This window comes from Rhyacophila brunnea, unplaced genomic scaffold (genome assembly GCF_057557595.1).
Source record: "Rhyacophila brunnea isolate RB1 unplaced genomic scaffold, BYU_Rbru_1.0 scaffold_17, whole genome shotgun sequence".
Classification (NCBI taxonomy): Eukaryota; Metazoa; Arthropoda; class Insecta; order Trichoptera; family Rhyacophilidae; genus Rhyacophila; species Rhyacophila brunnea.
This window is the reverse complement of record NW_028232827.1, coordinates 25,636,517-25,652,327: the sequence shown is the minus strand read 5'-3', so window position 1 is coordinate 25,652,327 and position 15,811 is coordinate 25,636,517. Positions and strand designations below refer to the sequence as shown.

The 15,811-nt window shown below is 31.0% G+C and overlaps 1 protein-coding gene across 2 annotated transcripts in view; it reads left to right on the top strand.

Annotated features, from left to right (window-relative positions):
• The window catches only part of retm (real-time), a 54,275-nt gene extending 49,739 nt beyond the window's left edge, over positions 1–4,536 (top strand). For both annotated transcript variants that reach the window (XM_085944944.1, XM_085944943.1), the window contains exons 13-15: positions 168–307; positions 1,258–1,415; positions 2,506–4,536. In XM_085944944.1, the coding sequence (XP_085801070.1) occupies positions 168–307; positions 1,258–1,415; positions 2,506–2,584 (377 nt within the window). In that variant the 3' untranslated portion in view covers positions 2,585–4,536. The remainder of the gene's footprint in view (positions 1–167; positions 308–1,257; positions 1,416–2,505) is intronic.
• Positions 4,537–15,811: the final 11,275 nt, after the last annotated feature.

Here is a 15,811-nt window from a genome sequence, read left to right as displayed (position 1 = left end):
CTATAAAATGACAAAATCGCTTCTTGCTAACTCTTGAAGAATGAGATTGGCAAGTCAGTCAGCACTTTTACATGTAAACAGTTATTATCGCGAAGTAAATCCATGCACGTGTACAGGCGCTATAATGAATGTAAGACATGAAACACAAATTTGGTTGTTTTTATTAGGAACGTGCGGAATTCAAACCACAACATCGAATTCAGACGGAGACCATCACCGGGTTGTGCTAGATAAAAGTTGGCAAGAAGGAGTCCATTATCACCGAGTTGAACCGACCAGTGTTTGTCACGACGGGGAAAGCATACAGGTTCGTATTATAATTTATCAGTGCCGATAATTTAATTTGAGTATACATAATTTGAAAACATCCCATGCATATACACACTTGAAAAAATCATTTTGTAGAAAATCGAAATGTAGCGAATACGGCAAATTTTACAAAATGATTTTTTCTAGTGTGTATATATTATGCATGAGATGTTTTCAAATTATGTAGGTATATTCAGTATAGGTATAGAATGTTACGTTCTCAAATCTTGTGTCTTTTTCGTTGAATAAAAGAAATGGTTAATTAAAATCTAATTTGAGAGCGAATATTAAACATTTATCTCGAAAAATAATTTACATATCGATGGTGCAGATCACAAACCTTCTATGTCAAATTTTATGATTTTGACTTTATGGTATCAAAAAATTCAACAAAAAATTAACGGATCTGTTGAACTTTACCTCCTATGTCAAAGAGAAAAATAGACGAGTTTATTGATCTTTTAATTAAAACTCCTATGTCATATTCATCGTATTATGCTGCAAATAAATCAGTTTTAACTTTCCCCTGTAAAATCGTATTTTTTGACTAAGGAGGTTTGTGATCTGCACCATCGATATGAGAAATTTGTACATAATATCTACAAGGCCACAAATAGCACAAATTGATTTATTATTCTATCCGTAGATAATCAAATTGCAACATATTGTGATTAGCGACACATTTGAAAAATGAGAAAGAACATTATTACTCTGTACAAAAATAATATTGGTATAAAATTGCCAAACAGATTACTGCAAGTTATTTGGTGTTACTAGCCTATCCAGTTAGATTGGCAATATGCAATAGGGAGGTCCGCCACTCATTTATTATCTCACCACCTTAGGTGTAGGTTAGCAGCCTGTGTTAGATTTTGTTTTACCTTTACTATACACTCAAATAGCACATCTACGTCTTACATTAATGATAATTTTTTTTTTTATTTCCAGGGATCTCATGTGATGACAGAGACAGGATCTTATATTTTGCAATGGTGCTGGCAACACCATCACCCGCACACGCCTGGACATGATCTCATCGATTCACTCACACACCCCAAAGCTCAGCTCATGTATTTCTTTGAGACTCTAACATCCCAAGATTACAGGTAATAAATACTACGATTATGTTATACCGAGCTGCAGAGAAGATACTAAGAGCTTTTCTTATTTTCTATAACAAAAACATTGAAGCGAAACACTATTATTGGTTGCTAAGGAGGTCCTAGCAACAAAATTGTTATATACCGCGTTGCTATGGAAATTAATATGAAATGTCAAAATGACAAAGATTGTTGTCCATGGTCTGCAGGTTCGGTTCTGTTCAAAATATTATCTATGGATGCAATATCGCAAGTAATTTTAAGTACGCACACGTAGAAACTGTTAAAATTAATTGAAATTAGCATAAATAATGAATAAAACTTGATTCAAAATACTAATACATTACAGTTGGCACTCTCCATCATTGAATTTATAGAGAACGTGATCATTCAAAATATTCTGCGGAATGACGAAACCATAGACTAAAATTGTCACCGTGACAGCATGTGACAACATAATATTATAAAATAATAAAATTAATAATTTTTAACACATTTATTTATTTATTTAAGAATACAAAACATTGTGGACATAACAAATATAAATTCAAGACGTAAACAACATGAGATTTACATTATAACAAATATTACCCTCACAAGAGAGAAGAAGAGAATAAAGAATATAATAATAATAATAATAACAGAAAAAAATTAAATCAAAACATACTTAAGTACAATTTAATACAGAAAAATGAAATTTTGAAAACAACAAACGTTTTTCATCTGATACAAACACTTCCATTAAGATTGGTTTCAGTGACCCAGGGTTTGACTTTCGACACATTCAGGCCATAAATAGTAGATAGGCATTATACAACTCCAAGGTGTCGAAATGCGAAATGCAGTTCAATGAAAACAATGCCTTTTATTATATATTATGACATACATTATAAATTTTATTTTTATCAAGAATATCTTCAAGCCTTTGGGTTGTGATATTATTATTGACACAACACTGTACAATAATAACTCAAAATTATATAAGCTGTATAATTGGATTGTTTACTGGCAATAATATTTAGAAATTTGGACAGCCTAGTCACTTTCGCCTGAGATAGTCAACCAATTTACAAATGTGTTCCTTTTGTTGTTTCAGGGGCTCAATGTCCAGCTTGCAATCGGGCAACAGCGGCTTCTCCGTCCTGAGCGGTCTGAGCTCGTGCCCCTCCCGGTGATTGACGCCCTCCCCCGCGCTCCTGCCCCCGCCTTTGGAGTCGCCCTTCGAAACGCTCTCCGCCTTTCACAACTCGTCCGCCTCCTGCTCCATCGAGGACGGCGCCATTATCAGATCCTACTCCACAGTACCCGCCGACAATATATCCAGAGACTATTCCATCGATGACAAATCATACACCAGGTCCTACTCCATCACCACTAACGATATACTTCAAATCGACAGGGCCGACGGCAGACCCGAATCTATTCTCATGTTGGGGGTGAATGTGAATATTTCCGGGACGTCATCGCAGAATTTATCGCCGGAAGAAACCGCGTCCGTAAGGTCCGTCCTTCGCATGGAATTTAAAGATAGGAGTCCTCTGGGCGGTAACGCATGACGCTTCGCCAGCCGCTGTCAATACCGGATTAAATATTTCTCATCAGTATGCCGACGCTTAACTCCGTCTTTGCTAAAAATGATGCCTGCATTTTTTATTACATGAATGAAGCGCAACGCATCGCAGATGAGATATTTGCTTGGAAATAAAAATGTTCGAGCTTTGAAACAGCTTATTGCTAGAGAGGGATCTCTTCTTGTTAAGTTTTACTATGTCCGATCATTTTGGATATCAAACCTGCAGTGATTATAATATATTATGGACTGCGAAAATAGTATATCGAATAATATCGAGCACTGTAGAAAATGATCAAATATGTAAGCTTGTTTACAAAAATACTGCCGGCCTGCCGCTGTAAGTTTTACTGTCATGAATAGTTTAACACCATCAATGTGTGACAAATAAAAGTATTCAAGTGCAGTTTTGACTATATGAAGCTGTCTAGGTTGTCATATTATGCAATCTGTATCTTTGTAAGATGAAGGATGGGATTTTATGCATTATATCATTGATATGTTAAAAGTCAGTTGGTTTGATGCAGTGTGGAAATTGATTCATAAATCAAGAAAAGGTTGGCATTCGTAAGATTAATATGTTTCTTGAGGCATTGTGTGCATTTTACAATCAATGTGCTGTCTGCTTTTTTTTACAACATATTAAAATGCTAAAAGCACATGACGCTATTGAATATAATAACAGTGATTTGATATGAACAACTTCAAGTAGTTTTGCCGGCGACTATGCATCCGCTAACTCTCAGTTGGATATCACTATATTATCCGAAGCTTCATCAGTGCTAAATGGAGAGTTCTTTAATTTTATTATAAAATTTCAAACGCTTTGCTACTAGAAAATTAGTAAATAATAGTTAATACATTTTTGTATGTATTGTGCGGTGTGATTTTATCTATGCTGAAGGCATAATATTGTATGTATTAAGTATTTAGGCAATAGTGTGAATTCATCGCATTTTTAATACATAAAACTTTAAACAATGAAAAGGTTAAAGCAGGTTATATTTGAAATCACTACAAATGTTTTAGGTGAACAGTACCTGAAAATAAATTAAATGCCAGTTATTTAAAATGCGATAAAAGATATGTTTTTGTCAATAGATTACTTCATTATAAAGGTTGTTTGAGATGGTTGTCGTACAGATAACCTTTCAAAGTAAATTGTTGGATCAATTGTAAAGATCCGTGTCTGTTCTGTGTCCAAATGTACATAGCTTTAATGGAACTGCATTTTAAACATTAACAGATTTTAATAATCGAAAAATAAAAACAATTATCCCCTTTACACCATCACAGAGGCTTAAAAATATAGTTAAAAATATACATTTATCTTTATCTAAAATTATTCTTTCCCCATCCAAAATTATTCCAATGTATTATAATTGTACAAATAATACTATAATATAATGCTTGTATTCGTTTCATTGTTTTGTAATTTATTTTATTTACCCGTTTGTCGGTAATTTTGAAATTATTTAATCTGGATTATTTCTTTATAACAAAGGCAACGCAGTGGAAGTGCCTATGTACATCATACTAATTCTAATATAGCACTATTAAATCAACAAAATACAAGTGAAATAAAATCAATAATTTGTTTATTTAACTAATTCTTCTTATATGTAATAATTTGTATGGTTGTGAGTCGTTGAAATAGCGAGGAGAGCTATCTTAGAAAATACAAACGTAGACAATGCAATTTTTCTTTTAATAATTTACAAATCCATATTATTTAGTTGCAGTTTTATTTAAATCCAACAATCTAGAAGAAAACACTTTTGCATAATATACGCAATTTAAATGTTTCAATTTTCACAATTTCTGTTAACACTGTTCTGTGCAATATAATTATTATATACACTAAATGTATGTATGTAACTTTTTTTTACGAAAATGTTGTTTTTTTATTATAAGAATCTAGCGAATTTATTTAATTTATATTTAAAATAAAATTTTATTTATCTAAGAAAGCGTTCTTTCAGAAATCTCAATTGCATTTCTGTGTTGAAGAAAACAAAATTTACGAGAAATGTTTTGACAAAATTGCTAAATCTTTTAAGCAGGGCTAATTTGTATACGAGTCTCTTAGTCGCCAAAACTGCTCTTGGCGATTTTTCAATAAAATTAGTTTTGAATTTACATATGTGCTATATCGATAAGTCTATATCAGCCTATTGAGGTCATCATCATCATCATCAGGGGCGCGACAACTCGGTGTGGGTCCTGGCCTCCTCCAACAGCTCCCTCCACCTGTCACTCTCTTTGCCGGTTCATTGTCATTCATACGGTGCACATGACCTAGCCATCGCAGTCTCCCAATCTTAATTGATTGAACTGCGCTGCAATCTTCGTACAGCCCGTAGAGCTCAGCAATACATCTTCTCCAATTGGTGTCATCCCTGATCGGTCCATATATACGGCGGAGAATTTTTCTTTCAAAAATGTTCAGGGCTTGTTCATTTCTCAGAGTTAATGTCCAGGTTTCCGATGCGTAGGTGAGCACTGGCTTTACAAGTGTCTTGTAAAGAGTGTTTTTAGTTCGGCGAGATAGTATGCGAAGCCTATCGAGGTGCGAGTTTTAAATTCTGTCCTGTTTTGTCAAAAAATCAATCAATATTGACTTGAGTCGCCAAGTCCACTCTAGGATAAATAACAGGTATCCGCTCTACATAGCCGATCAATCAAACGCCGTGTTTCAATCGCTATACAAACGTTACCACTACTAGCATCGACATCATCGTAAATGCACAAAACAGTTTTTTGTGATTTAATCGAAACTCAAAAAAACCTTCAGAGAGGGTTTAGCAACTAAGCGACTCATATTGTCTATGTCACCGTCGCCGAAAATGTCTTTGTTGTATCAGTTTGTTTCGGTTGGCCTCTGACTCCCGCTATGTCTTATCACACCTAACCTCACTTGTAATATGGTACATTTATAGCGATAGCTACGAGTACCTAGCGTTAATTTGTAAATTTATGCTGTTCAAAAATTCCAATTTTTATATCAGTTTGACATAATATTATAATTAAAGTATTTTTAAGAGTACCTACACCTATTTGAAAATACCTCACGAACTTGTGAATCATTATTTTAATAGCTAAGCATTTTATTTTATAAATATTGTAGTCAAGTATTATGTTCAGAGTATTTTTTGTTGTCGGTGTGAAGTTAATATTGACCACTCAAAAAAGCGCAGTAAAACAAATTACTTGTGTTTTATAACCTCTGCCATTCCTACAGAAAAATATGAATTGTTTTAGTAAAAAAAATGTTTGCATTTGAAAGCATGATACATAGAATAATTTAAGCCATGCCAAATTACGCAACTTTAGCTCAGAATTTCATCGAATTTCTCAACACTTTTTTATTACCCAATATGATTAGTATAGTATTTGCATCGGTGCCATAGTGGTACTGATGTGTTTATAGGGTCCCCTGTGGTAATATGCATAATATTCACTATTTAAGCATTCTTTTTATATAATCTATGGAATATTTTCTTTATATTGTTTGCACATATTGATTATTATTATAATAAAACTAGTTTTTAAATTTTTTATTAAGTAGGTCAAATTTTATATTAATAATATCTAATAATGAAATTATAGAATATCTTTTCTCAGGTTTTTATCTTTGTTGTGTCAAAACAATTTGCTAATAATATTCATAGTTGTGTAAGTATATTAAATTTATTACCATCTGTATGGTATTTTTCGTCTATGGTGTCTGCAAACTCTGTTCTTAGTTTCATTCCATTTATGAACATAAATCAAATATGCATTTATTTTGTGTTAGTTAATATTTCTAATGAAATGACTATTACATTTTTCTTGAGCATTTCATACAATTTTTATAATACTGGTCCAGAAATAATATTCTTATTTTCATATAGTTATTTATCATTCCTTCGGTCTCATTAATTATTTTTTGATATTATGATTCAACGATGCGGTGCTTAAAAACACAATCGAATTTTAGATGGTTTATTTTCTATTTTGAAATTGTATTGGGTTTTGTAAATGAAGATTATCATATCATTATTTTTTAAGTGTAAAGCAATATCTTATAGCTCAAAACAATATTCAATATATTTATTATAATCTTTTGTTTGTTACAATAGAGAATAGAACATCGATTATACAGACTAGTTGCGTCTGAAAATAATCCGGATGATATATCCAGATAATTGAAATAAAAAATTTCTTTCATCCGAATAAACATTTTTCTATACCTAACATTCTTTAAAAATTTATCCATATTTTCTAATAAATCTAAATAATCAAGATTCTACTGTATATATTGCATCATTTTCATGTGATTTTTTAACATGGCAATATTCTGTATCCATTACCTAAATAACCTAAAATATTATTCAATTTATCTTAATATTAGGATAATAAGGGATATAATTAATTCACATGAAGCTGGCTTCATGGCAGACATCTTTTTTATGACAGCCAAAAATAATTGGTCATTTTGTGTACCTACTGCATTTGACTGGTACAATCTAATAATACGCATCAAGCGTTTAAATTCTCATTAAACTGTGCCAACAATTAATAACAGCCGATTATAATACGGTTTTTTTTACGAAGCATAGACAAAATTTGTAGATTTGCTTATGTATATCTGATTTTCAATATTATTATGTAACTGCAAAACTATTGTGGAAAATTTGCGTAGAAATAATGTCTAGATACACCATTCAGTGATATATTTGTGCCACATAACAATATATCCCCGTGAATGAAATATATTCACACAAATTATTCATCTGAATTAGAAATCTAAACCCCCAAGTTAGCATGCTTGCCTATTGGTCATTCGTTGGCCGTGGTCCTCATACTATAGGTGGAGTAAATGGCCAACACCTAATCCTCAAGTTTTAAAATATTCACTGTTTACCTAAATTAGATGGATATTTGAGGCTATTAGTTTCAAAGTCGGTAACCTCCATTTTTATTTTTTTTGATATTTTTCATGATTCTGATTCTGCTAGTACTTTACCAACATATGTGTATTATTCATAAAATATTAAATACAGCTCTGTTTGTTAGTTAAATAGAATCATAAAGTTGTTTATATTCATCAGCTGCCATTTTTTTTTTTTTTTTTTTTTTTAAATATATTACGACTAGCTTTAAAAGTGACTTTTCATTAATTATATTATTTCGCTATTAATATTCTATTTGCAGTCGTAAATGTGCTTGATGGTTGTATGCGGTTATCTCAAAATGGCGGAATATGGAGTTTACCGATTTCAACACTAACAACCTTTTTGTTTCATGTGGAACATTAAAAATACATAATAATTTAATTACTATATCCCTTAATTGCTTGGATTATCTTATCTAAGGACTTATGTTTTCTTATTGCATTCATTAGAACACAATAATTATGTAAAGTAATTTTCCATAGACATAAAAAAAATATGTTTACAGGTTGCAGAAAACATTACTTAATTGTATTTCGCACATTCAAATTATTACACAGATAAAATATATTTTTGATTAAATTAAAAAAAAATTACATCATTATTTTCATAATATATTTGAATCGTGAAGGTCTAGCGCAGACACAACCACTCGTGGCATATATATATTTAGCCCATGTGTAAAAACAGACGTGCGCCATGGTTAGTGGCAGCGTGTTTGTTGAAGCAAGCGTTATAATATGACTGCTAACATCCTATGAGAACGGTATGACAAATAAATTCTGTGATACGTGGCAACCTCAAGTGGCTATCGTCAGTGGTTGTGTATACGTGTGGCCTGTCAGATTTTATAATGCAGGTTTTCAGAACCAACGAGGATATTGTTAATAAAAAGACCATATTTTAAATCTCCGAAGATCTCAGAGTTCAATTTCCTACATTGTATGTTTCTAATTTTGGAAGATTGTATAAAAAGAACAAATTTATTTACAGATCTAATAATCTATATATATATATAATTAACAATTTGACATGATTAATCTTAAGACACCCATTGAAATTTTAGCCTAATATATTAATATTTTAGGAGTCAATTACATAAGAAAGTGGTCACCCTTGCATGAGTATGTTTGGCAATTAAAATGAAGCTTCAAAATGTGCAGTTAAGATTTTGAAATTTGTGATGATAAACTGCTTTTTGTGTTTAGTAATGTATATATTATTATGCTCCGAATATCTTTATCCTCAATCCTATGTATTTGTTAATACATAATATTATGGCATGTGAAATGGTGTGAGGTGGATGTCAGCCACTTGTTCAATCTATTAGGTCTATGCTCTGGGTCCAAACAAATATTGAAAGACTATATTATTATGTTTGTAATTTTTGCCAGACACGTGATCGAACCCACAAACTATGTCATGAAAAAAAGTGAAATCAGTTGCCATTAATTATGAAATCAATTCACAAACCTAAAGTATTTCCTTTATTTTATCTCATAACTATATGACGTTTCTAATCCTGCTTATATCACTATAAGGTAGCGGTGGCGAATCTATAGCACGCGAAAAAATTGAAAAACCATGTAAAACCTGAAACACTTGCATTAGATCTGAAACTTTTTGGAAATGCAGTCGAGTTTGACATATAATGTGATTAATTAAAAAAAATAAAAGGTCTCAACTTTCATTTTGGATGGAATTTATCAAATTGTTATGAGAACCAAATTTTGGCTAAAAAAAATGATTCAACTCTGGTTTCAGAGGGAACATTACACCGAAAGCGGGAGTGGGAATCTGATGTAATGTGATGCTTTGTGACGTAGGAGAGCGGGATCTTTTTGAAAATGTGACATCACAAAACCAACAAAATATAAACTCATTTTTATCATTATACATCATACAGAAATTAATAATTTTCAACGAATTTCTTTTTCAATTAATGAAGGGGATTCTAAAATGTGACACAATTTAAACAGGTGCTTAAAGTTTTTGACATAATGAGGTTAGGATGGGTCAATAATACTAGATAATCACAGCATTTATAGACAACCACCATGAATTGTATTTAAAATACATAGGATTGATACATTAACACGACTTGTAAAGAACTATGTGTAAAAAATGATAATGTATTACCTGTGTGATTTTTCCTTCGTTCTGTGTTTAGTAATTAAAACATTCTATTTTTTAATATACTTACTCTTTTCATTATACAATTTATAAATAACAAAATATCCCCGTGTTATTGTAAATCGCCTTTGTGTATCTCGGCCAAACCTGTGGGGTACAAATCGAATTATATGTGCAAAAAAAATATATGAGGAATTCTATTATTAAAGTCAGTTGTATATTATTAATTAAAGCGATATCTACTGTAAAATATCGATATATTTTTTTTGACATTGTTATGTCTTAATTTCTAGTGCAAAATCTTGCACGATGTATTTTCATGTTGCAACATTTCAAATTAATGTTTTGAATCAATGTTAATATGAATTTAATTTCTATCAAACACTTTTCAATCAATAAGTTCATCAATATAATATTTTGTGTCTTATTAGTTATTTCTGTGACTAAAAATGTTAATATATTTAATTTTTCCTATTCGTAGGAAAAAATATATTATATGCAGAATATAAAGCCAAACATTGCAAAGTCTCTCATGTAACTTGTTGATATAGAGTTATGAAAATATGCCGGCAAGTGTTTTATCAATGTCAGGTAGGTATGTTGACACATTCAAAAATATTACGGTTGATATTAGCTTAATAATCTTTTTATTGATGCCCCAAATATTTCTCATCGTGTAAACTTTCAAAATACAAAATCATTACGGAAATAAATCAAATCGGCGATTTGTTTATTTTCTAAAAATATATATAGCGATGACAATATTCAGGGTTGTTGCTTAGTTTATTAATATTCTAATCTCATATTCCACGCGAGCGAGAGTGGGTTTATGCAGAATTTTTTCTGTAGTACATGCTTAAAATAATCTCTGTTGGACTTGACTAGTAAGTTATTTAGACGAATTTAACGAATATGTGTTTGTATCTTTATTTTTTTATTGTCACATTGGTCCACCTGGAATTTTAAAAATGTAATGTTTGCGGTATATTATGCTATATATTATTACTTACAGGAATGTTCTGTTTTACAAATTACCGAGTCTACTGGTATTAATAACAAATATTTACTTATTCTGTTAAATATGTTTCAGAATTGGTTAAAAGATTTTTTTTTTTTACATTTAACACGTGACAATAATTGATGTGTTGAGGATTAAATGAGTACACGTGTCATATAATTAAATAATGAGTTTGTAGCAATTTTCACATTACCACATACCTACATATTATTTATACATGAAACAGGATTTAAACATGCTGTGTATGAAAAGATTTAAGCGTTTTATTCCCATATTGTACTATGTCCCGTGGACATGGTGTATAAAATGTCATTATTGTTTTCATAGCGACTGTATATAATTTTAAATTATTGGCCTGACATTTCCTTCAAATACTAAGTAAAGATATCGACTATAAGGAAAAAGGGCGTAACCCTAATTTTTTTCAAAATAGGTTTTATTTAATAATAACGTTCCAAATTCCGATTTATTGTCCAAAATTACACTGGCAATTTAGGAAATTAAATTGGGAAAACAACTGAACCATCATATTTGTTGGTTTTTCATTAATTAACTCAATAATTAATTTCAGATTAGGAATATTAAAAACGAAATTATTAATTATCATGCACTTCAAGGTTAGGTATGTCTATTTTGTACTTTAACCATAACAAAAACATTTTTGCACCTCCTGTAAAATTTGATTTGTGTGGATTACACCCTCTTTCCTTTCTACAGTCGATATATCAATATTTTTTCATGCATCAGTTACAGAATGTAGAAAACTATAATGCAGAATTTACATATTCAACTTTAAAGTTGATTTACTCAGATTGGGTATTGGTGCACTTGTATTCATTCAATCCCCAGCGCCTCAATTCATTTTTAGGTATTTTTTTAAAATGAAATGAAGGTTTGATTATGTTTTTTCAATTTGTACCTAAAATATGATTGAAAATTATATTGTGAGCGGTCCATAAAATAGACATTATTATCAGAGATATCTTGAATCAACAAGATTATTGTATTGTAAAAGTTTTAACGAAATCCAACATGAAGTTGGCTGTTATTGAATAAAAATTATATTATACTAAGTAAGTAATTTGTATGTAATATGCAATAGTAAAAAAAAACATATGCTTTTACCATGATAAATATGTATTATGGAAACGTTTATTGTGCTTGGAATATTCAATAAAGATTGTAGATAATACAATTGAACTATTTCATTTAGTTACCTCAACAATATTTAATTATAGTAGAACCCCAATTATCTGGACTAATTGAGGTTGTTAGTTTCAAAGTCGATAACCTCCATGTTCCTCCATATTGAGATAATCGCAAATAACCGACAATCACATTTAGAATATTTTCTTAAAATGTCCCTAACATCATTAAAATTAATAAAAAATTCATGTTTAATTTTGGTCGTGACATATATAAAAATGTCAGCCAAAGAACTTGAGACTATTTTCTGATCATCGTCTGGTTTAATTCCATTTAACTAACAAAACGGAGCAGGATTTGATATTTTATGAATATACATACGATGGAAAAGTACTTAGAAAAACAAAATTAAGAAAAATATCAAAAAAAGTAAAAATGTAGGTTACCGACATTGAAAACAATAGTCACAATCTGAGAATGAAGGTAATCCGGATAATGGTAAATCCGAAAAACCTTTTTATTTTTGGAATAATTTTTTTTTATATCATTTTCTGATGGTCACAATTAAATCTGGATAATGGAGGTTCCACTGAATTAATGGGTTATTAAAATTAGCTATAATGATGTTCCTTGGAATAAAAATGGGATGTTGAAACTGCCGCTGCCTTTAAGGTGATCGTTCAAGTTGTAGAAAGACTACAAGACTAAAACAGATGTTAACACAATGTTATACACAATATTTTAGTAACTCAAGCGTTAAACAATCAATACATACGACAGATGTCCATTTCATCGATTATTAAATAATTTTCAGTTGACTGCGGAATATATACTTACACAGATTAATTTGGTTGAAAATCAATGCACTTTTCTAAACATGTACATTATTGGTGTGTTTGTAAAATGAAACAGCCATCAACATTAATAACTTGAAAAATTATAATAGAATTCTACAGCGTAAAACCAGTTTAATTAATAAAAATCTCTTGCCTAAACTCAGATATATCTGACACTGGAACAGTTTTCCCTCTAAGTTGTGTGTGTGTACATGAACTTTTATGAGGGGTGCACATGAGAAATTAATTGTTGGACATAGTTTAGTCAACTTAAAACCTAAATAAAATTTGTGAATTATTGAAAAATAAATCTGTAAGTACTAATATTTTCCAAATCGCCGCTTAATATGCAAACCTTCTATGTTTGTTTTAGAAAAAAGTTCAAGAGAGAGTTACAACGCATTATTTATTACAATTCTTTTATAAATAAAAAAGTTTAAATTTATGATATATCAAAAAAGAGTGCACTTTAAATAATATTGTAGAAAAAACTTTTTTCTAAAACAGACATAGAAGGTTTGCATAGTAAGCCGACGATATGAATAGTCATATTTGTAAAACTATAGATATGAATTACCAATTCTAGAGAGTTTTCATGTATCTAGCAAGTTCTGTCTTTTTTAGTTTGACTCTAAATTTAAAAAAAAAATTTTGCTCATAATATGATTATGAGCATAAATAAGCCTCCACAAGGTGGAGGTTACATTAATAAATATGTTTACATGGAATAATTGTTAACCATTCGCCTAACCCACTAGGTCCTTGCACTGGATCAAATACACATTGAAAAAACAAAATGCATTTTCATTTAAAATGTATTGAGACCTCCGACCTACGGCTTCATCAACGGCTGCTCTACCAAGTCGGTCACCGCGGGTGCATATTTCCACACCAAGTTACAATTTCCAATTTTCTGCGCCCACACAAACACATGGAACAAATGTGATAACAATGTTTTAATTTTCATTTGGTGCATTACTCAAAATAAATAAGTGGTTTTTGTCATTTACACACAATATTTTGCATTTTCTAAACAGAATATAGTATACATATCTAGTTTTATCGTCTTGGTGGTGAATAGAGCTATTTATTCCACTCAGGTTTCAAAAACAATTCTATTTGAATATGTTAATATGAATTTTCAAATTTGGAATTTATGGTCGTGAAGAGAACTTATGTTGGCTTATAATGTTCTAATCCTGGGTCTGACAAATACACATTGTTTTTCAATTTGTGTTTGAAGTCAGAGTATGGACCTAATAGGTTGAGCAAGTGGCTAACATCTATTTCTCATAGAAACAAAAATAAAAAAATCTGTTAATACAAACCGTGGAGGTCCATATTTTTGATTTTATTAAAATTTCTGGAGGGCTTGAGAAATTAAAATATATTATGTGTTTATTAAGAATTAAAATTTTCAAATTCCCATATCACTGAATTTTACATCATGTGGAATGTGTCAATTCACCACCAAGAAGACGGTTGTAACATTTTCTTTTAAGTTGGTCTTTAACCAACATTATCTTACTCGTGTTCACTCACCTGGAGAAATTACTTTACATTTTATATAATTATAGCTCAACACACCTGCTCCTTGCATTCAAAATAATTAGCTTATCTACTACAATGAGGGTAATAGATAAGAGGTACAATGTAAAATTCACACGTGTTTGAAGTATCCATATGGCAGGAAATATTGTTGAATTGTGTGAAACAAAACAACTCAAGCCGAGCGAACAAACTGACAAAATACTAGTCTGATCGAACAGCCCAAGTCATCCGGTTCCATACTTGAGTGATTCCACACATGTTCCAATGTATAGCCAATCCGTTCCCCAGCCAATACATATTTGATAAATTAGCCTCTTCATTCTTTTAATTAGGCTGTGATTCACTGGATGGATAGGATATTATATATAAAATATTTTTTTAAAACATTTATAAATAGTTTGACGATTAAAGAATATTAGTGAAGCGTTTAGAAGAATTTCAAGGATATGGTGTTCCTCAGTTGTCAAATAAGTGATGAGGTGGCCGAGCCGTCGTTAAGAACACATGTTTATCCAATTTTATATCAAATGAATCACCCGAATACGTGTGACAGGAAACCGCTATTCTGTGTGTTTTGTCGTTCAGTTATAAATCCAAAGCCTAAAATAAAAGCCTCTCACCGTATTTTAGAGTAATGATGGTTTGAATCTGTCTTCTAAATATAATATGTAAAATCATTTAATATTAAAACTTGAAAAGATATTTTATGGATTAATTTTTATCTGTAGATGGAACTAACAGAACTTTGTACGTTCGCTGAACAAAATCAAATGTGGCACCCGGTAATGCCAAATCAACTGTGACGCTGTGCTGTACACTTCACACTATATTTTTTGTCAGATATATTTTACAAAACACAAAATGGATATTATAACATACATTACCTCACTGGCTTTACTATGCGGCTCTATTTGAACAAGTGTTCTTACCTCTTTGTCAGTGGCACAGTTCTCCAATGGTGGCGTATTGTAAGCACAAGCTCCGGCAGTTTTTGGAAACAGCTTTTTGGAAACCAGCTGGTCAGACACGCAGAGTCGTGAAAGAACAGTAAAATAACAATTCAATATTATCACTAGCCTACATTTTTTCTGGAAAGGTCTATCCGTGTGCGTACATGCACTTGCAAAGTCTTTTATCACTGTTGATAAAGCAGTCTGCCTCCGTTGGTTGAAATTGTGTATTGGCTTTCAATTTTAATGTGCCATATAATTTTA